Source organism: Notothenia coriiceps, unplaced genomic scaffold (genome assembly GCF_000735185.1).
Source record: "Notothenia coriiceps isolate Sejong01 unplaced genomic scaffold, NC01 NC01_scaffold00033837, whole genome shotgun sequence".
NCBI classification, from domain to species: Eukaryota; Metazoa; Chordata; class Actinopteri; order Perciformes; family Nototheniidae; genus Notothenia; species Notothenia coriiceps.
Genome location: NW_011366538.1, coordinates 173,503 through 197,357, shown reverse-complemented (window position 1 = coordinate 197,357; position 23,855 = coordinate 173,503). Strand labels below are relative to the sequence as shown.

The following is a 23,855-nucleotide window of genomic DNA, read 5'->3' as shown; positions in this document are numbered from 1 at the left end:
CACATAAAATGAAGTCGCGGGCCGGATCTGGCCTGCGGGCCTTGAGTTTGACACCCCTGGATTAGACTATCTATCGCTATATTAATTAGGCTAGGGCCCCCTGATGCAAGCCCTTCAAATTGCTGTACCAAACCTGAGTGTCTGTTGTTACCTTCCCAGGAAAGGCAACTCATTTGGATCTCTGCAGGAAAAAAAAACACTCTTAATTGTTGTTTATCCCAATAGGTGCGGCCAAGAGAACAACATTTTCAGCGCCATTAAAAAGAATAACACAATCAAGAATCATTCCCCAGGTAATTTTGGCATATAACACACAGAAATGCATTTTATGTTTGAATCAAGAAACATAGAGAGACCATTCCAAAAAGGCTAATTTGGACATGCAGGTTGCAGGCAGTCGCAGGCTATATGAATGACCAGTATGGGAAACAGGCCGGCAGGTTCAGACAGGCAGCGATATCAAGGCTGGAAAGTTAGAGTATACCAGTGGAAATGAACTGCTATATTTACAGGGTAAACCAGGGTAAATGAGAAACAGGTGAGTAACTGGTCACGGAAGGTCAGGTGATGGAAAATGCCGGAAACCGGTTCCCGTAGGTTAGTCTGAAATGAGACAGGTGAATATTTCTAAATAAAACAGGAAAATATGAATATATTAAAAAAAGAAAAGCTTGACACATTGATTTATTGAGAAGTACATATTTTGAAAATGCACCATTTAAAAGCAAATAATAAAATGAAAAGTAATGCATGAAAGTGTGGAGAAGTAGCATCCTTTACATTGTCCTATTGGGATGTACAAGGTATAGACAATAAAGTCCATTTGGACATTTGGAAAAATCCAAATCCCTCTCATTATTTCTAAAGTGTTGACTCGCCCTAATACAAGGTTACTTTATGGAATAGTTCAACTTAAAAGTAAAATAAAAGTTGTGAGACACTCGTAAGGGAAAAGGAAACTGGAAGTATTTATTTAATTTGGTTTATAGTAGTAAATACCCTGCATGACTAATGTAAATAAAACCTTTTTAACACCTGCTTAAACAAATCTTGTTTTTCTAACCTTCAGTGGTTTAGTTGTACACCTTTCTTCTGTGAACCCTAGGATACCCACTTCTGACCACACCCAAACATATCCATTTGTTGTATTATCAAAGGTAAAGCTGGCTACAGGCTACTATTTTATAAAGGATAAAAGCACCTGCAGAAAAAATATAACATTGAGAAAATAACATACTGAATAATAAGCATGAAATGTGTTGGAAAACCCTTGCTCACCAGCCAGCACATTCAACACTTCCACGCATAAGCAACTCCCCGGCCTGTGACGTAATTTGGAGGCGGTTTTTTTTTTTCATGGTTTACTTGCACAATACCTCACTTCCTGAGCAGCTGCCGCTGTGGCGAATGAGGAAAGAGGGGAGGGTGATAGACAGTGGTGAACAACGAGAGAAAAAGGGGGGGAGGGAGTGACAGAGAAGCGGAACGACAGAAAGAAGGAAAAGGGTAGCTGCCTCTGGAGGAAATAATTGTGAGGGGGGCCTCATAGCGGGTGGAAGCAAGCTCGGAGGCAGGAAGCAGCGGCTCTATGGCTCAGTCGGCTGCTAACGGTGTGGACCAGGATCTGGCCAGCAAGAGGCTGCACTCAAGGTAGGACCCTGGGGGGGTACACCGGCAAACAGGGGGGGTCAGTCTTGTAGTCTGTCCTTGAATGGCTGTCAGGAGAAAGAGAAAAGACAGACAAGAGGGAGCGGCTGAAGGAACAGACATTAGGGGGAATAATAGAGGATGCCAGCTCAGGGCTTTCTTACCAAGGAGGAGTTGGGCAGGCGGAACTTGACCGGCCAGCTTCCTCCGGTTTAAAGCTCCAGACCAGCCACAGCTGCAGCCAGAGCCCGCTTCCAAGCCTCATTCCTGGCTCGGGTCATTGAGCTGCTGTGGCTGGAATGTGCAGACTGAACGGAGCCTCATAAGATGTGGATGTTGAAGGAATATAACAAGGGGTGTATTTGTCTAGGTTGAACACATTGACAGTGCACATGGCTTTGGTTTTAAAGTGCCATGTGGGTGCAGAGGCAGATCCATCATATTATGTACAGTCAGGAGATCACATGCCTGAAACCTGAACATAGATGCTCATAGTAACTGTGTAGGAAGATGGATTTGTGTTGCTCAACTTGTCAGTTTCACCCCTTATTTGCATATTTGATACCATTATAACCTGCCTCACTAGCTTTGTGATAGCCTTATTTGCGTGGCTTCAAACAGCTTTTAACTGTCATTCAATGGCAGTCCTAATTGAGATATATCAATATTTTTGCAGATACACTGTCAGAAAAAAGAACTTTACAAAGAATAGCATCAAAATCGGACCTTTTTGAGAAGCTGAAAACTGATTATTTAAAATAAAAACATCAACCCTATGTATTACATCAGTGGGACATTGTGTGTCAACTGTTATCTTAGACACCACTGATCCAATTTTGGTAGAACTTCTCAGAATGATGCGCTTCTGTTTCCTTTTTTTTGACACTCTTGGAAATGATTGATGACCATAACACTGATTACCCTGTGTAAAAGGGCCTCCACACCATGTCAGTCATGTATAATGTGTCAGATGTACCACCCACAGATTATGCAAATAACTGTCCATGTTATATCTGCATGGTACAATTGTCCATAGGAAACTTTGGAGGAGAGTGCTTCAAGTCAAATTAAGACAGTATGTGTTTGATTGTGAAATATACTTTCAGCAAGCACATGTTCTGCCCTGACATTAGATCTATTACTAAACTACAGACCAGATTTTCACTCCGTATTTTAGTTTTTGACATTACACACTCCCTTTATTTGAAGCCCAGACGTCTGTAACAAAGGGCAGAATGCTGGGAATGTTAATGCCTGTTGAAAGTTTGAAGTGACATTCATGAAACTTTTGAAGGTTGTCTATGTCCCTGACAAACACACACCCAAACACACATACACACAAGATAAGAACGCAGAGTCTCAGTGCTTGTAATGAGCCGGCTCTACCCTCTCTATTTTACAAACAGGTAAAATACATGACCTTTCTAAAATGAGGGTAGTGGATATGTGGGTCTGTGTATGCTTGTCCATAGCTGCTAAGGAAACACAAATGAGACAACACATGATATAATCTGCAGTCCTGTAAAAAAGTATTTTGTTCCAAACTAAAATGTTTTTTATTGGATAATTAAATGAAACTGTGTCAATCTATGGATAGCAACACATACAGAAGCATTTTTCAAAGCAAACTGCTTCTATGTAATTAATTTAATCAGATTTGGTCAGATCTTTATATAACCTGTGTTATAGCGAAGCTGTATCTCCAACAGAAAAGTGGACCTTGTTCTCTCAAGGTCCATATTATATGATAATTCTCGATTCATATCACTATTAATAAACAGGAACAAGCAAATCAGACACAACAATTCAGAAGGAGACAGCTCTGCACAAACTGAAAGAGACATGCGCTGCAAGGGGAAAAAAACATTCCTAGAGAGTTTCTCTTTGGTTTCCCTGACAACTAACCGTGGCACTCTGTAATTATGGCTGGATTACTACTCTGAGCACAGAGTTTCTTAGCTAAGCCAAGAATAATGGGGGCAGAAATGTAGATCCCTGAATATGGAATAGAAATTCATAAATTAATGAAGAGCTTCAAAAAAATGTAAGAAGAATATTTGGCTTATTTTTTATTAATATATATATATATATACAATATTATTCTCATACATTTCAATAAAATAACATATGTTGTCGCTGCATATTTCAACAGTTCTATATGTATTATTAGGTATTGCCGAATTGATATACTTTTTATCTCACTTAGATTTTTAATCATATAAAATATACTGGAAGAGCTGGTGTATAATTTGTGCAGCATTTGTTTACAACAGGTTGTAAATGTTTTATCTAGGGCTTCGATCAATGATTATTTTCGTAACCAAACAATCTGCTTTTTGCTTTACTGATTTAGTTTATGGTCTTTATCTCTATATACAAATATGTCTGTCAAATCCCACCATTGTTTCCGAAAGCAAAAGGTGTCAATTTCTTGTTTTGTCCAAAACCCAAATAAATTAAGTTGACAATTTAGGGCTTTCATTTAGGACAATTCTCATGACCTATTTGATAGCTTGTTGGACCTACAGCTTAAAAGCCAATTAGTATTCAGTTTGCTGTTACTAAAAAAACATGATGTTTTTCGCTCTAAGGACAATCCATGAATGTATCACTTAAATATACACACGTTCCTTACTTTAACTTCCTGAAACCTGTCCAATATGTTCGTACCCCGTGCTGCCATGTCGATGGCACCCTGGGAGACTGTCTCTCGTAGACCACAGGCAGGCGATTATGGGATGAGTGTCTCCCAAACTGACCAATTAGAGCGGTAATCAGAGGAGGGAGTAGCAGGCTAAACCACACAGATCCATTCTTACTCCAACCACAAAGATGACAAGAATGAAAGTCACTGTGAAAATCCTCTCATGGAGAATAATCCTTTCCTTTGTCTTTGTCTTATTGTCTCTTGGCTTTGCCTTTTTTTATAATGCCCATACATTTCTCTCTCTCACCCTTGGTCTCTTTTTATTCTATCCTTCTTTCTGTCTGCCAGTTAGCCCTGTAGCTAGCTCTCAAGCAGCACTTAGCGTTTACTGACTTTGATCAAGATGAGTGATGATGTATTGGCCTCTAACTTTACAGCTGCACAGCTTAAGTTATTTAAACATGTCGCCAGGCACTCCAAAGGCGACACCCTCTTCCCACAATCTGTTTTTACAATTCCAAGTTTTACAATTGGGTCGTGGTTTACAGAGGCCCCCTTCACCATCTGTTGCTTGACACTGAATCCGTATGTCTTCCTTCTCATCTTTGTCTTTCCACTTCCAAAGCACCTTTGTAATTTCCTCCGTAAACGTGACTCCTTATCGCTACTGCATTCATGTCCTTTCAAGGCCTCAGCATCCACCTTCAATTGGATAGATGCTTGTTTAATATCATTGTGTGAAATCTTGTTAGAGATGGAGACCAATATGCCTCGTGTATTGTATGATGCTTCCACCTCGTATTACTTCCAAAAGGCACAGCGCAAGACAGAGTCTTTGCCAATCATTAACCTTCCCAAAGTGGATTGCAAAGGAAAGCATAATCTTCTTTTTCTTTGTTGTCTGTGAGCTTCCTGACCACATGCTGAAACCTTGCGTGCAGCATTAGAAACAATTTGGACCTGCTCAGTGCCATCCTTTGTGGAAGCTGAAGAGAAAGTCTTGAGCCGATTGGTTAACTAAACTTCCTGTCTTCTACACCATGGAAGTAATTACTAAATTATGAACATATTTCCTTTGTTTGTCTTTTGACATTGCATTGACCCTGTAACTTTCATCTCTCTGGCTAGTGCCTGCTCCACTTTCCTGTCTGCACTGAAGAGTAACCTTGGTGCTATCTACAACTTAGTGGGCCCTCCTTTGGTGACTTGTTCAGACGTGGTTATTGGAATAATCAACATTTTTGGGCTGTCTCACTGAATGTTTTTAGAGCTGGACGTTTTTACTCATTGTTGTTGTTTCTATTTGAAGTCTGTTGTATTTAACGCCAAGGATATGACCGTACACATTTTACAGGATGGTGATAACCAGGTCTATCCACTTTGCAAAGGGTGACTTTCCATTTGTTATTGCCAGCCAAACTAAAAGATGTTTGGACAACTATCCCCCTAGGGCTAGGTTGTGTTGAACCAAAAACAGCAATTGTCTGTTTGTTATTGGGAAAGACAGTTTGGTCACTTCAGATCTGCCTTTGAGTGAGGGTGATGTATCGTTATAATGGCAACAATGTGTTTTCTTGCTTCAAAAAACAGCCACAGTAGTTTTAAACATGTTAAAGCTTTTTGTTAAGCGTTAAGCTTTGACTTAAAGCCTTGTTGTCCAAGCCAGACTAATAATATCAAACCATTACAAATAGAAGGACATTTAGGTTCTGGCAATATAACATGTATGTATAATGTACTGTAACATTTTGAATAGCATCACAGATTCTCAACAGATTTTTCACACCATGTTTTACATTACAACAATATACAGTATATTGTACCCAAATATAAAAGTACAGTAGTTTATTTCCATATCCCCAATGCGAAAAGATGGTATAAGTGAAAGGGCAAACAAACAAAAGACCACCTGGTGAACACTTCTGTGAGTAACACCTATGGTTAAACACTTTCCATAAGATCAGAGAGGATATGTCTCTCTGCTGTATTAACATCTGCTTTGGAGAGGTCGGCACATAAACCTATTTCACAAAGGACATTTGAATGTGCCACAGTTTCAAAAGCCCAGGTGTATAATAAAAATGAATTATGGATGTTTTCTATGTAGCTGCTTTGGTTTCTGGATCCTGGCTCACTGTCATGGCTTAATGTGGTCCATCTTTAATGTTATTAGTAACACCTGTGCTTTTTTCCTACTCTGAGTGACCAGTCAAAATGTCTGCTGTGAGAATGGTCACACAGAGTTGTTGAGACACAAGAATATGCCTAAAAGCAGGCAAAATATGGATGGAAGAAGAGGAATAAAATAATGTATTTTTTCACATACGTCTCAATTTTCGCATTTGATAAAGGTTAGGTGGTTTATAGCCCTTTTACCTGGTATGACTTTTCATGTCCTAGCAGGAACCACAGGTGTGCTGTCTTGACTTGCTGACATAACTGAAGGGAACAGAGCCAGTGTTAATGTTATTAGTTACACGCAGGATGTGTTCTAGTACGCATTAAGTAGGTCACAGCATATTGGCTGCGTAAACACTTAGGGTAGCATTTTGCATGGCACATTGCATGAGTTACCCAGTTACTGAATGAGGAATCTGCATGAACTATTTTAACCTCTTTGTTACAATCTTTAATTGTTTGGAAGTGAACACAGGTAATTACGTTAAAAAAGAACTCGTGTAAGTCTTGTCATAGTTGCTACATTATTTGTTTTGTGATGGATCAAAATAGATCTTTGTAATATATTTACTAGAACCATAGACGAATGAGATTCTCTGCCATAGATTCCTTTATTTTCACTAAAAGTAATTGAAGGTATACTATGCAACCACAGTTGGAAACTTAAAGGTCCCTTACCTCCTCTTTACACAATTGTATTTGTCTTGGCTGGTGACCTATTAGTGTTACTGCCAGTGTCAGCAGATAGTTGGATTAGTCTTGGCCAATCAGTACACTCCGTAGTCTCTACCAAGGACGTGCAGCTCACTGGATTAGCAATGGTCTCTTTCCTTTCTCTCTGTCTCTCATTGGAACGATGGTCAAGCTAAGCAGTATTAAACACACATTGTCGTCCCTGACTGTACTTTTTCTCTCACCCAAATTGTTTCCCTACATTACACACTTCTTCATTTCTAACTGTGGCTTGTAGTGGGAAGGCAGAACAATGGATCACAGCTGAGGACAGGTTGAAGAAGATGGAAGTATAGGATTTATTTTGTATGGGATAGTAAGTACTGAATGACAACAGTGCAAAGGACAATTCAAATGCAGTTGGATTAGGGGAACATGCCCTCTGTCAACTCTTAAATCAATATTTCCTTTCTAAAAAATACAGTTGTAACTGGAACTGCTATTTGGTGGAATTTTCTACAATTGCTTCCTGACTGGCTCGGCTGTCTGAGGAGAGAGTTCATCGCTGAGAACGATCTCATGGACTTAAAAAGCAGATGTGATTCTTGGCTGGTATGGTACTGTGTGTAAAACGTCTAGATGGATTGTTTCCAGGTATGCTGCAACATTGCTGACAATTTTTATTTTTATTGAGTCGATCAGTGGACAATTATGGACTTGATTCTGTAAAAACTATTAGCTGGAACTGTCCTCTCACTAAGTTTATTGCTTTAATGAACCCTGAACTCTATGTTAGGAGTTCCTCATTTCCCAAATGCTTTGGACATAGCCCTTTCCGTGATGGCATATAAACCTTGCCCTCTGACTGGAGCCGAAAGAGCTGTGTGTAGACTGGTCCACCGTGGACCTCGACCTAAAGCTTCGCTAAGGCCATTGCACTTGGAGCTACAGGTGTATGTGGACAGAACCCGAACCAAGAAAAAACACAGGTACTGTTTGAACACTGGAAAGGACCAGTTCTTGTATAGCACTGTTGGTGAGCACTCTGATTCTAGATCAGAAAAAGCTGATGCATTTTGAAAAGAAGATCATGTTTGTAATGCAAGTAAACTGTAACATTACATCCTTTTGGCATTGGAACTGCCTCCCATTGTGATTTTGGTGCCCTTTGTGAAACAGATTAGATTGGAGGATAATCCTTGTTTAGCTCTGCATTCTAGTACCGTATCTGGAATTTGGAGCTGCAACCAAATTGGCTGGTCTTTAGTTTATCCTGGATTATACAATAAATCTACTCCCTGGATACAATTCACTCAGACACTCTTTCATGTCTTTTTAAGGACCCTCTGGAGAAAGATTTAAGAAACTAACAGGATTTATGTGTTTTTATTCACTACCCGATCAGGAAATGATCTATAGACACAAAGTTAACATTTATTTTACCTCCCCTGAGTCACCCAATTGATCCAACAGTTGTCATGGTAACCAATACATTGTAGAGAACGAGGAAGTCTCTTCTTGACTTGGCTTTTGTTAGTTTTTTCTGAAAAGTGTTGCTTCTATTATGTCTATTATGAAAAGTGAAGAGACCTACTTGGGTTTTCACATGTTGACACAGAATTACCTACATCATTTATGTACATTTTTCAATATTCACATGAACCGATCAAATTTTAGAGAGCATTGAGATGTACATTTAATTTCGGCCAACAAATATAGTTCTTCAACAAATTAAGCAAAACATCTGTAAATCATATATCAGACTCAAATCAAGCTGATTTGAGCAGTAATGAGTAAAAAGGCAACACATTTTCAAGGTGCTCATCCATGAGCCTAAGACTCAGTTGCTAAGGCAACAGTCAATATGGTTACAAACCTTGTTGTCATGGAGATAATGGCAATGTGTTCTCATCCTGAGAAGATATTGCACTTGCTACTATAAGTTCTCTCTCTGATAGTGCTCATTTGCTAACCCTGTTTCTGTCTTCCTCTCTATGTGTCTGTGTTGCTGCACCTTTTAGGATGGAGGCCTCTTGCTTGGAGTTGGCGTTGGAAGGAGAGCGGTTGTGCAAAGCTGGGGACTTTAAAGGGGGAACAGCGTTTTTTGAGGCAGCCGTGCAGGTCGGCACAGATGATCTGAAGACCCTCAGTGCCATCTACAGCCAGCTGGGCAACGCCTACTTCTACCTCAAAGAGTATGGCAAAGCCCTGGAATACCACAAACACGACCTGACTCTGGCCAGGTGAGCAATGGTTCTCTTAGTCCTGTTAGTGCTACATGCTGCACAGTTCAAGTTGGACAGGTTGCCGGTCAGAGTTTTATTACAATAGGTGCTTGAATAAATGCATGACGCAATTTACTAACCGCTGTGTTCATTAAAATATAAAAAAAGGTATTTTCATCCAGTCAGATACTAGGTGGGAAATGTGCCTATAATTTGTCTGTACACAAAAATGCAATGATGGGATTTTATTTTGTAAATCATCACTCGCCAGATAGTCATAGTAGTATATGTTATCCTTTTTTTGTTGCTTATTTAATTGACACTCATATCTCATTATCTGAGAAAACATTAACAATTTGCAATGTGCTTGTTACATCGTAGACAGTATCGTACAATGTAAAACAAACAGATATTCGGTTGTAGCTATCTCTGAAGCCTAAATGCTATTCAATACATAAGAGATATTACATTGTGGTCGGATAATGGGTTAATAATCCAGGCAAAAAAAAAAAGTTTGAAGCTGGGCTATATTACTTCATTCCTGTCATTCATGCAGGAGTTCTGTTTAATTAGTAGGAGAAATAGTTATTACATATACAGATGGTCTCAGAAAAAAGGATTCAGTTTACCATTGCTGAAATATCTTTTTTTATAATTTACGAGATGAGTGTCAGAGATTTTACTATGTTGACATTGAGACATTTCTCAAAAAGTGAGGGGACTTTCATATAGTAACACTCGACAACTACCAGCTGGATATTTAGCTTCTATGAGTAATCCGGCCCCCTGCAGTGAGTGCAGCTGGTCCTTCAGCAGGGAAATGATAAAAGACCCCGGGGAGCTTTACCTTGCTGCGTTACAGTCTCACAAGAGCCACTGGGACCGGATCTTAGGAAGTAACCAATTAAGAATGTTGGTTTTAAAACCTCCCAATTAAATCTTGTTGCAAAACCTTAATGGATATTGTTTCACTAAATCATATTAACATAGATAACTGTAGTGCTGTATCGCTCCCACCACTAAACATATGTGTTTCTTTGCTATTTTAGAACAATAGGAGACAGAATTGGAGAGGGAAAAGCCAGCGGCAACCTCGGTAACACGCTAAAAGTGTTGGCACGCTTTGATGAGGCCGTCGTGTGCTGCCAAAGACACCTGGATATTTCTCAAGAACAGGGCGACAAGGTAGCGTGCACATTTATTTTAATTATAGCATGTTCTTAAAAGTCCGGAAAGAGATGTTATACTTTCAGTTTGCTGCCTCTATTGTTTATTTGGTCTTGCAACCATGTTGGGAAAAATACTGAATGTACTCTTCCAATATCAGAGTAGCACGTGATAACAAAGGCCCAACTGTAACTGTGTACATGACAGGATGTATGATTACCTGGAAGAGCGTCAGGACACACTGTTTTAGGAAGATGATAGCTATGTGATAACGATTAACATGATGATCCAGCCTCTATGGAGATAGACATGTGACAAGCATGATCATTTCTGACGTGGGTCTTAACTAATCCAAACAAAACATTGTATACTGCTTTGAACCGGTATTCCTCCATCGTGTGACTGTGATACTCCCTCTCTTGTATATAAAGCATGTGAAGGACACTGTTCTGGGAACTAGTTGTACCATATGCTCCGTATGTGATGACTACTTCCATTCTTGCACGGATAATAAATAAATGTATCCTGATATTGAAGCTCAAGCCAGTGACGAGTGATATTTTTAAAACAAACCACATCAGCACTGTCCTACAGATTTTTATTTCATATTTAAGACATTTTTTTATATCTATTTGCTAAATTGTAATATTAAAAAATGTTCTGATCATTGTGAACTATATATGTGTTTTTAATTATAATGTTTAAGCATATTATTGTACTGGCCATTCGTACAGTTTTAATTTTGTAATTGATATAACCACATATCTTGATATCTGCGGAGAGAGCTTTTCAGCATTTCCTTTTTGCTCTAATCTTTCTTTTTTGTGACTATTTATTATGTGATTGCAGGTTGGAGAGGCCAGGGCACTGTATAACATAGGGAACGTGTTTCATGCAAAGGGAAAGCAGCAGTTATGGGGCTGCACCCAGGAACCAGGGGACCTTCCTCCTGATGTCAGAGACACACTGCAGAAGGCTACTGGCTTTTATGAGTATGTATTGTTTGGTAATGAACTTAAACAATAGGTGAATGTTAACAACAGAAAAATCTAAATCACAGTGGTAGCCTAGACTAGTGAGAGTAATGCATTTTATTTGTCAAAATGCAATTAATGCAGGAAACTTCAGAACATTGAGATATATATAGTGTCAGATGTGACCTTGTGGTGGTCAGTTTGGGGGAATAATAGCATTTAGAAAAACATTGTATACTTATATTACAACCCAGTCTCACGGCATTTCGTGTTATAGTCACGCAATGTAATCTATTGATTCGTGTCACACAGAACGATTTTAGAAGCAATGTATTTCTATTGGTAGTATGTTTCGTGCCTGCACCAAATAATAAGAAATAGAAGGAAAAACATATTTAAAAAATAAAGATTTCAGTATTATGAGCCCCATTTATTTTTCCTCACGGATGGCAAAAAAAGTCTGACATTATAAAATTAAAAATAAAAACAATAATCATTTGATATTGAGTAAGAAAATATTTTTATGAACCACACAGCTTCCGGTCTTCCAAGACCCGACCGGACAAAAAGACGTGGTGCCGGCACGAAACACACTACCAATAGAAATACATTGCTTTTAAAATCGTTCTGTGTGACACGAAAAAAAAAGGGAAAATCGTGTTAGTGAAAATGTATTTTGTGTCTATAACACAAAATGCCGTGAGACTGGGTTTTATATTAAGTTATTGTCTAATGTTAACATATATAATAACATTTACTTTAACATAATTGACATGCTGCAACTTAGTTTCTTATGTTTTACTTCTCTCTGTAGGATGAACTTGTCTTTGGTCAAAGAACTTGGAGACCGAGCTGCTCAGGGGAGGGCTTATGGTAACCTAGGCAACACCCACTACCTACTGGGAAACTTTGTCGAAGCTATCAAGTTCCATCGTCAGGTGAGAAATTCAAGATGTTTACCTGCATCATATTTAAAGTGCACCGATAAGAGTTATCAGCCATGTTGATGTGCAGGAACAGTGACCTTGCGTTGCCAAGGGAACAGCCTAACATTGTTTTTTGACACAAGGTCATTCAACATTTTTCATCTCCTCTTAATATAATTACACAAATACACAGATATAAACTCATGTTCCTGTTTTGGGTTCTTCATATTTGGTTTTCTTATCAATCCCATTAACATGCTCGCTAAAATATGGTCTGGGGTGTTTTGTTGGCTTCTGAGTGTGCTCTGTGCTCTATGACGTCCTAGCCAGGGATCTCTGAGTGTCCTCCCTGAAGCCCATGATACATTCTACCCGTGGTTGGCATTGTTGTGTGCACGTCTGCCATGTGAAGCCCAGAAGCAAACAAGTGGTTACCACACAATTTGATTTACTGTTGCTTTGCGTTCAAACATGTTTGCATAGCTCATAGCTCAGAGGTGCAGTCAGACTACACGGCTGTTCATTTCAGTTGAAGGACTTCATCCATTTGCTTCTTGTTGAGAAAGATGTTACCTGGTTTGCCCTGCACAGATTCACTCAAATATTACATGTAAGACTCACTAACACACAGCCATTTTGAGTACTTCTTTCATGTATTGTCATGTGTGTATATATAGCTAGTCCTGCTACATGGTGGGTTTTTCAGTGGACCACAATCCTCTTTTCCCTTGACCACATTGTGCAGAGATTGATGACATCTTATTGAATTTTTTTTTGGAGGAAATTGGTTTCTTGGTGAATCACTCGAAAGCAGGGCTTTAAACTCTCTCGCCCCATGTTTTCTGTCACTCTCCATTGTAAACCACTTATTTTCTTATGCGAGAAGCCGGGCTCTCCTCGCTTCCCCATTACACATCTATCATTTTGCCTTGGAGAGGTTGCACTTCTTTTTAAATGAAATCAGAGAAGCTGATTTGATGCAGCACTGCAGCAGCACATCTTGGACTTGTCTTATCGGCTTTGCTTGTACACAAGGCATGTATGTTTTGTGGTATGTATCTCGTAAAAAGAAGAGCCAGTTTGAAATATATTTTGTCTCGACTTGACTTTTCTGTTCCGTCGTTCACAGCGATTATCAATAGCCAAAGAATTCGGAGACAAAGCTGCAGAACGGAGAGCCTACAGTAACCTTGGCAATGCCCTGATATTCCTGGGCCAGTTCAACACAGCCACAGAATACTACAGGTGAGGAAAGTGGGGAGTCTGACATCTAGTGGAGGGAAGTTGAAGTGAACCAAATTATGCACAAAGTGAAAATGTTGATCAAGTACAAATAGAAAATGAAAAAAAAACATAATTCTGATGCATGATCAAAACACTCCCACACACCTCAAAATGTATGTTATTAAACTTAATAACCTATTTGATACCTTTTTCATCTTCAATGTTTCTCTTCTCACTTTATCCATGTGTTCCTTTTTTCTTTTTCAATAGGAAAACTCTGCAGCTGTCCAGGCAGCTGAGGGACCAGGTGATGGAGGCTCAGGCCTGTTATAGCCTTGGGAACACCTACACTCTTTTGCAGCAGTATGAAAAGGCCATAGACTACCACCTGAAACACCTGTACATAGCCGAGGAGCTTACTGATAGGTACAATGAGCAATATACAGTATAATGCTTATAAACAGACAAGCATAAGCACAGGAGTGGCTTTTAACATATGTCTGTATGCATGTCTCATTAGAGTTGGTGAGGGCCGTGCCTGCTGGAGTCTAGGAAATGCATACGTGTCTTTAGGGAACCACAAACAAGCTCTCCACTTTGCCCGAAAGCACCTGGACATCTCTAACGAGGTGAGGCATTATTTTGGACGTTTGTTTTTGCACTCAAAGTTATTCTAAAAAACAAACAAAAGAGCATCAACCTAATTTCCCCCATCTGAATCTGTTTCTCTTTGTCCCTGCTCTTCATTTCTTCCTCAGATTGGAGACAGAAACGGCGAACTGACAGCCAGAATGAATGTGGAGCAGCTCATGGAGTCTCTGGGGGTCAACGAGAGCGACCTTTCACCCTCCAGTTCAGAGTTTGAGATGCAAGGTGACCTTTGAAGTCATTAAGTTACCTTCTAAAGCAATACTACCATTTTGACATAAGACTTTAATCTGATTTTAAAGGGCCACTGATTTGAGAATTAATGAACATTTATTACCGTAATAATAATATATGTTTTTGACTCTCCAAGTTCTCATAAAATGATCTGGTAGGCAAGTTATTCAAGAGAGAGGGTGTGTCAGTGGAAAAAGCCTGACGCTTTGTGTGTGTGCTTGTATTTGTGTTTTTCGGTCAGTTAGGTTTTGCATTCACATACAAAAAAATAGACCAGTTTGCACTCTGCACACTGTGGTTAAGCAAAGGTGTCTCACCCATCTCACAGATATAGGATCAGAAAAGAACAGCCATTGAGCTCTAGGAAATTGTTTATATCAGGAATTTCAAATGTAAAAACTTGACTGAGGGGTTTAGTAAATTGGCAACTATAAGAAACTCCAAAACCCTATGATAACAGATGTTCAAACAACATACACTAGTATTTAGATTCTGGTCTTTTAAGTTCATATTTAACATAAATAACACATGTGGGCTAGAGTAAGCTAACTGGAGTACTGTCTGTGTACATATGGTGGCCATTTAGACGTAAAACCAACTTATGGCGAGTGCAGACATAACACAGACACCTTTGGTCTCTAATGTCTGAACTGAGGCTAAATGTGAGAGAAAGCGATGGGTGTTTACACATTTCTGGGGTAAGAAGAACATTCCTGACCTAACCCCCAGTCTCAGGAAGATGTTTTCTTGATTCTCAAGCAGTCTGTTGTCAACTATCTACTCACTATCCTCACATAATAACACGGATTCATTATTACTATTATAATAAATTCCCTCCAACTTGCATGATTGAAATGCATAAAATGAATGAATGAACTGTACAATCTTTATCGGTATGTCAGCCTGGCTTTTGTGTGATGTTTGCTTTCATGAGTGAACCCTCCTCCGGGGCGAAACTCACACCCGTGTCCTACATTTCCCTGTCTGGCGCGGAGCTGGCAAACAGACTCTTATTCAACCAAGCAAAACTGAGTCCAATGAACTCAACAGATTGTTTGGTTGTCTGCTTAAAACCTCATTATCCTTTCTGAACATCATGGGACTAGTGCTGCCATGATAAAAGACAAAGAGCGCCTTGCATCCGTGATTTCATTTAGGACATCAGAGTCTCTACAGCTGTGAGACAAGTTATTTTAACGCTATGTAATAAGCTATGTTTATTTTTCTTATGCATTTTGTCTGTAGGAGCAAGACCCAAATTCACCAAAAGGAACAGCATGGACAGTGTGGAGCTGTGGAAGTACTCTTCAGATAAGGTGATTTATCACTCACATTTCACTCCAGAGAGAGAATTGGGGCACACACACACACACACACACACACACACACACACACACAGACACAGACACAGACACACCTCTTCCCAAAGAGTGATGGAAGCAGCTCTAACAATATGTTCTTTTGCTGCAGAATGGTGAGAACCAAGACTTGGAAAGTATACCCCCGAGATCCAAGAGTCAGCTGTCGCAGCCAGGCAAGAGAAAAGGCTATCCTGACAGCCAGTCATCAGATGAGAGGCTGTGGTTGGACTCTCCCGTAGACACTGATGACATCACAGTGCAAGTCCCGCCTCCAGTGGCAGTGAGTAGCTTTATTTTCTAATTTGCTTCCTATTCGGACCCAAGTGTGTTCCTTATGGTGTTTCCAGTCGTTGTGCATAGATAAGCTAACTGACTGGTAGCTGTCTATAAATTCAATCCAAAATGTAAAACTATTTCTGAATTTTTTGTTTAAAATCTATTTTTGGCTTTAGCAATATCTCTTTTTTTTAACACTCTAGTTTAGTTATTATTATCTTATTATATCACAATCAGAATACCGTCATACTACCTTTTTATCTGTAATGTAAAACGTTTTTTGCATATTGTCAAATAATTTGAAACAGATATAATCATAATGAAATGAGCTTTCCTCATAACACTGAGACCAGGTTCCAATATTATCACAACTCAAGTACTCCTCATTTTTGGGACTTTGAGTTTTGAGTCAGTGTTTGAAAAGACTGCTGATCTCTACATTCTATTTCATGTCTCAGAGTATTAAGCAGCCCACCACAATTGTGTGATAACAGCCCCGGTTCACATTTGCCATGAATGTAAGATATGCTAGTCTTTTAATTCACTCACAGGAACCCTGAGAGCCCACCTGAGAAAATAGGTTTTAATCTTTCTCCTAGAAAGCATCACAGGGATTTAAAATGCTGACTGCTGAATTCTCCTAACTACTTTGTCCCTTTTTGTCTGTTCAGTCCATCCCCTGTCAAAATGTCTTCAGGGCTTCTGCTTTAAAGAGAAAATGAGAGGAATTAGAGAGATTAAATTAGGCACATTTCTCTTGATTTCCCAGGAGGTTTTGTTAGGAGTCAGATACAGTATAAAAGGTTTCTTCTCATTAAATGCCAACAGTGGTCCACTTTATGTGAACTAGTTTCTTAATGAATAAACCGTTTCACAGCTGTTCTATCCTTAAAGTTCTGTTCCCCCATGGCGCCTTCTCATGCATTGCTTCTGTGACAATGTTAATTGTTGTTATCAGCAAGCTCACATGCTAAATAAGAGCGGAGATTACTGGGCTGCATGATGATAGATCATCACGAGGGACTAGAGAGCTAAATGGTGGTAATCCAAATGACACTAAAGCGTACCCTTTTTCAACTATGTCAATCTTTTGAAGCCAGCTGTATGTCGGTGCGGTTGGGCCACTCTTTCCTAAAGCTAGAACTTGTGATTTCTTTAAGAAAACATCGTCAGGGAAAGTTGGAATTGATATATTGCACCAAGGATTTGGAACCATCAAATCATTTTTCACAGTTCACGTTCTAGCCTTGTAACTTCTTATGAACCAGTTGAACTCATGTTAGGGTGCAACAACCCTAAACATCTTATTGGTAAACAAAGGTATGCTGCTTTGCATGAAACCAACTCTGGGAAAGGTTCTCAAATAGGCAGTGAATGGCAACATGCATTAAGACAAAAAGTTACTTGTGTAAGGCAAAAAGTCGGCAAACTCACCGGTTGAAAAAAGCATTACAAAGTACCGCTACAATAGGTAATACTTTGAATTACACGATTGGTTGACTGCTTGAGCAGGTGATTGGGATAGCAAGCGATCATGTGATAAAGGGTTTTAAGTTTAACTTATGTTTAAATCTGTAATAGATAATATATGAAAGTGTAAGTTTTAGAAGGCAAAATTAGTCTTTTACTCTCCTCTCACTCACTCACTCCCCCCTCACACTTCTCTCACTCGCTTTCTACCTTATCTCTCACTCTCTCACCATCACATGTTCCTTTCTCTCTTGTTCTGCCCCTTTGGCCTACTTGATTAATTGGACAACACAGAGAGGGAAGTGAGGAGATCCACACACAAAGCATGCTACTGAGGACAGAAACTGCTATAAATCACAGCTGACTAAGAACATAACTCCATGAAAGATTCTTTTTGAGATATCCTCGGTTATGAATGGTTTCCTAGAAACCACTAAAGTGCTGACATTGGTAACTCCTGTCATTTGGAGGTTGTTGATCTCTCTGCAGGCTGCCACTGTTGTCATGCAATTTCCTCATGACTGTACCCCTGCACCCATCTTTCCACCCGCTCACTCCCCTCCTCCCATTTGTTCTCCGACCAGCTCTCCCCCCCCCCCTGCTGATAATGTGACCTTGATCACAGAGCTGCTACCCTCCCCACAGCGTCAACCCCCCCGCTTCTCATAATGAGTTGTTTTCCCACAGTGGGCGAAACGGGACAAAAATGCCCGGCAGCATAGCCACAGAGAGTGAGAGGGAGTGAGACAGGAGAAGAGAGATAGACAGAGAGTGGATGGCAGGGATTCACACAGGGGCTGGAATAGAGGGATACAGGAGGAGAGGAAATTAGAGGGAGGGCGTCGAGTACAGCGGGGGAGCAAAAAGAGAGAGAGAGAGAGTAAAGTGGTGGGTGCAAGTAGGGGAGAAGGAGGTGTGAGCCAGGCGTCTGGACAGAGCGAGGGGGAAAGGGAGCACAGAGAGACATGAGAAAGAGCCATAGATAAAGGACAAAGAAGAAGTGCTGCTGGTAAGATATTTCATCCATGTTTTACCGCTTGAATAACTCTATAGTGCGATTATCTTTATTTTCCTTTAGGTTCTTTAAACAAGTAACGGTTTGTTTCTCCTCAACGCATAGACATGTTGCTCTACTTTCAGGTAGTTTGTGCAATGGGGATTTATTTCTCAGAAATAGTCAGTTCTGTTTTGTCTGAAGCTTAGTCTGGTTTTACAATCCAAGCATCAATAGCAGAGGACATAGTAATGGAGTTGAGTAAAATAAATTGCTAGTCGACCCTGACCTACTTCACAGTAAGTGTTTGAACTTTATTCACTTTTTAGTGTTAAAGGTGTCATAATGCTAGACCAGATGGTACAATGTAACTGAATATTGTTAGGGGTAGAGTAAAGAAGTTTAGCTGCAATTTAAGCATAGGCAGTTTTGGCCACAACCTCTGGAGATGTAATCCTTGCTTTGAGATTTATGGTTTCAAAGTTCTTCATTTTCTCAGATTTGAAGCTCGATGGAAAACTATTTTGAAAAGGATTTAGAAACTATTTCATTATTTGTGTAGTTTTTAGTTTTCTGTTGAACGTCGAAACACAAGAAGTCTCTTTGCTATTTTTCAGATTAGAGGGGGGGTTTACTCTGCGGGGTTATCCAGATCTCTTACTAAACCCAATTTTGGAACAGACCCCAGGCATTTCTAAGCAGAGCCCTTAAAATTGTGAGGATAAGATAGAGGAGATCAGACTTCTCTGTACTTTTAGTTTATTATTTAAAAAAATATATTGAACATTTTTTATTCATTAAATTGTTTTCATGTTATCTGACAATTAAATTAGTGATGTTATTAAACTTAATGATTTTTTTAAACAGCTAGCAGAAATGTTCATTTTTACTCTTTTATTTTGTAAAACTAATGTCATTGCTGCTGTCCAGTAGATTTCTTCTCATTCAGTATCGTAAACATCTCAGTCTGACTGCCCGTATGTTTCTGTAGCGCTGGTCAAACATCTGCTCTGTAGGCTCAGTGTGTTTGTAGCTAAACACAGTTTCATGCATAATGTTATCCACTTCAGTTGCAAAGCTTAAACACACAGCCAGACTGTGACACTCAAGGGAGCGTCTTTCAGAGAGCAGCTCTACGAGACATAACTAGCCGTGAGGAAGTCATATTTATTCCGTCAGTCAGTGACTTCATTATTGATCAGCTGATTGATTTGAGCTGTATGCTCATTTCCAGAGCTGCTAGCAGAATCTTAAACCAAAACAGTTGATGTTTACATTTTAAACCAATGACTACTTAGTTACCTAGTCACGTTTTTTTTATTAGACCAAGATTGAACTATACAAACCAGAGATTTAAACAAACAGTACAAATATAACAAAGACACTTCTGTACATACATTATGTTACCTTTTATATTCTATCCCATTAAAGTTATAACATGATCAGCGGCTTCATCTATATCTGTTGAAATGATCATCTGCGCTTACAAGGCACCACTATGTGGGCCAATTTTAACTTTAATACAAATGGGATGTTTATTTTTACATGACATTTTATTACATTGTAACCCCTTCAGTATCTGGGCCAAGGTATTCTCACCAGGAATGCCATCCCATGTGAGTTCTTCAGATTTATTTCTATTTCACATGCCGGCCACCTAAAGAATCCTATCCCTCACGCCACTCCTGTCACCGAGTTTAGTCATCTACAGATCGCACTTCTCTGATCTAGGTAACGGTTCAGCATAACGGTAGAAAATAATGTAAATCACATCTTCTTCCTCAGAAGCTGGGCCGGGACCCCTCCGATGAAGACTGCTTCTTTGACCTCCTCAGCAAGTTCCAAAGCAGCCGCATGGATGACCAGCGTTGCCATTTTGATGAGCCTGAGAATGGAGACAATGGAGAAGACGCTGCCAACTCTGTGGCATCCCTGAATGAGATGAAAGGTCAGTTAAAGAAAGTGTTTGCATACCTGCTTTATATTTTTAAGAATGAATGACCTCTTGTTTAATAACTGCTCTCTTCTCTGTTCTCCTAGATCCGTCAATCACCACCTCCCCGCAGACGGAGGAGCTGTTCGATTTGATCGCTAACTCCCAGAGCCGCCGGCTAGATGACCAGCGGGTTAATGTTGGTAACCTCCCAGGCCTGAGGATTACCCATAACAACCTGGGGCACCTTGTGGGTGAGGGAGATCATCAAGAACCCAGCGATGACTTCTTCAACATGCTCATCAAGTGTCAGGTAAAGCCACAATTCACACATGACTAGAACTCAAAGGTAAATCCCCATAGATCAGGGGTGTCCACACTTTTTTCACCGAGGGCCACATACAGAAAAATATACGAAGGGCTGGGCCTCTCCCTAGGGGTGAGGTATATTGCCTCTTAAGTTCAGTTATAAGTTGGAAAAATCAACCCAATGTAGGTACATTTTTCTTGATACTGGAAATGATGTAAGCCTACATCACAGCTCTCCATAGGGTTTCATTTATTTTGTTAGCAGCTCATTCCTTAAAACAGAAGCTTCAGATTGCTTTTGGGATTTTTTATTATCAACTTAGATTTGTTAGAACATGTTTTCAACTTTAATGGACTGAATTTATCTGAAAATTGGGCTTATTAACACATGAATACTGTGTAATATATTTGAACATATATATTTAAGAAGTACAATATAAGACAAGCAGAAGTTTGTTGTACTTAAGTCATACTTTTTTAATTTGCTGAGGGCCGATTCAAAATGGTTGGCGGGCTGTAGTTTGGACACCCCTGCCATAGATCCTTAGTTATAAGTATTATGAATCCGTAAGATTGCTGTATGGGGAATAGAAGAGGTTGCCAATATAATTAGCTTCACTTAAACCCCATTGTGTCACACTTGCTTCAACACTATTTTCCTGTAGTCCTCCAGGATTGACGATCAGCGCTGCTCCCCACCAGAAGGAGGCCCCCACGCCCCCACAGTGCCTGATGAAGACTTCTTCAGTCTAATCCAGAGGGTGCAGGCCAAGCGTATGGACGAGCAGCGCGTCCATCTGCCTTCAGACGACCAGGACGACCCCCCGTCTCCTGACCCGGAGCCCCCTGGTGGTTTTCCCAGCTAGGACTTGTTGAATAATGCTGCAATACTTCCTGTCAAAGAAAGCAGAAGAAATGAAAGAGGGATGAGGCAACATTTAAAGACGGCACTGAAGGGTGAACTAACAAGATTTTTTTAGTAACAAATTTCATGTGCAATAGTTGGTGCCCTGTCAAATGTTGCTCGATGTATTATGTTCTAAATGTGTGTGGTAATACAACGGGGAAACAAGCAGAGTTTAAGCTCGCTGGGGTAACATGAAACAGATATGTACTCAATATAATGCCTTAATCAGCATTTTTTTTCAGACCCAAGATTGTATTCCCTGGTGTCAGATGTGTTTTGTAGAAGCACGCGATGGGCATACAGAGTTAATGTGGAGACCTACAGCTGTGGTGGTTGGAATCACAAAGATTCAATGATAGGAAAACAGTTGATAAGAACATCAGAGATATGACTGGTTTTATAAAGACATTATTGTCACTTTTTCAGCAAAATATATCTATTCAGTCGACTGATCAATAATGTTTTTATCATTCAATCTCTGTGGTTCCCACTGCTCACAGAAATGGGTGTTATTTGTGCAGTAACAGTATTATAGGATCGTCATCTAGTGTCAAATAAACTGCTCTGGTCAGTTCAAACATTCCACTCCTTGATAACCATGCTTACTTATTTGTTTTTTAGAATTTTTTTAAATTAGCAGACTGATTGGATCTGAAGTGTTATTTATGTGCATTTCTGCATTTATAAAAATGCATCTCTTCACACAGTAACCAAGGTGACTGAGCAAACAATTCAAAGCTTCTTTTATAGATTGGAGAATAGAGTTTGATTCTGTCTCCAAGTACATGTTTCCGCTTATTTTCGGCTGTAATGTTATCTGCTGGCCATGACATTCTCAACTTCTGATAGCATACTACTGCTTACTGCCATTATTATTATTATTATTATGACCTAACATAGGAATAGAAGCAGACGAATGTGTCATACTTTGATGAGTCTAATACCATGAACAATGTTAAAACACTAATTCTAGTTTATGCTGCCGATTTCCTGCCTCGCTGTGGTCAAAACCTTGTACTACCTCTGTGAAATACAGAGCACCATCTGTTGGCGATAAAAGGCGTTCCATATTCTTAAATATTTTTAGGACAACATTATTATAGTAATATTGTGATAAAGTACAAGTATGACCACACTGAGGAACGTTCCCTTTGGTGTGGGGCCAAAATGTTTTCAACTTTTAACTTAAATTTGGAGATTTTTGCAATTCTTTTCATTAAGAATACAGTGTTTTGTGTCACGTCAGTGAACATTTCTATCCCTTTGTTGCCATAAAAAAATCAGCAAAAGGTACAAACTGCCGAGAGACATTTTTAATCGGCTGAGGTTTTGAAACCTTTTGCTGAACAGAGCATCTGTATAACGGTACTGTAAGAACAGTTTTTGACCTTACCTATGGGCTAGCTTTTTATTCAAAAGTAGTGCATACCTCATTTTTGTACCTCAAAGCTCATGAACCTTAGAGATTTAAGTGCTGAGCTAGGATGTATCATGTTCCAGGGTCATAGTGGTTTGATTCATCTATCTTTGATATATAACGCATTGGGAGTTACTATTTAATGTTTTTTTGTGAATTAACATTTCTAGAAAGTACCTTGTATGCTTCTATTTGTCTTTGCCATAACTTGTACATATAAATATATTTTGTATTTATGTTCCATATGAGGACATGCATATGTCCCCTCATGCTTTTAATAAAATGGTTCAGATGTTTAAATTACCTTTTTTCATTTAGTGCTGGCAAACTAATGATTATCAAAGCTTTTGTAAAGTTTTCATCTTTTGATGCTATGGGAAATTAAATGAGCAACAATAAGTTAATATAGCTATGAAATATCACATTTTGTACATTGAAAAATGACATGTGAGCTGCTGATTTCTTATTAAGCAGAATTCTATTAAAAAATGTTTGTGTTATTTCTGTAAATAATTAAAAACACCTGTATTAATATGATTATATATGTTCAAACATATTTCAAATGTCTGCCTTTCTACCTTTCTGCTGGGCTTAAATGATAATAATAATAATAAGAATATAGATATAGAAGTATACAATAAAAATA

At 39.3% G+C, this 23,855-nt stretch overlaps 1 protein-coding gene across 1 annotated transcript; it reads left to right on the top strand.

Moving 5' to 3' along the window:
* Nucleotides 1-1,481: 1,481 nt before the first annotated feature.
* On the top strand, nucleotides 1,482-23,705 carry gpsm1b (G protein signaling modulator 1b). The gene is made up of 14 exons (XM_010790177.1): nucleotides 1,482-1,650; nucleotides 9,166-9,387; nucleotides 10,419-10,554; nucleotides 11,386-11,528; nucleotides 12,325-12,448; nucleotides 13,566-13,681; nucleotides 13,931-14,086; nucleotides 14,181-14,289; nucleotides 14,419-14,533; nucleotides 15,788-15,858; nucleotides 16,013-16,183; nucleotides 20,429-20,591; nucleotides 20,684-20,889; nucleotides 21,551-23,705. Exons 1-14 carry the CDS (start codon nucleotides 1,589-1,591, stop codon nucleotides 21,749-21,751), a joined length of 1,995 nt encoding a protein of 664 aa, XP_010788479.1. The 5' UTR covers nucleotides 1,482-1,588; the 3' UTR covers nucleotides 21,752-23,705.
* Nucleotides 23,706-23,855: the final 150 nt, after the last annotated feature.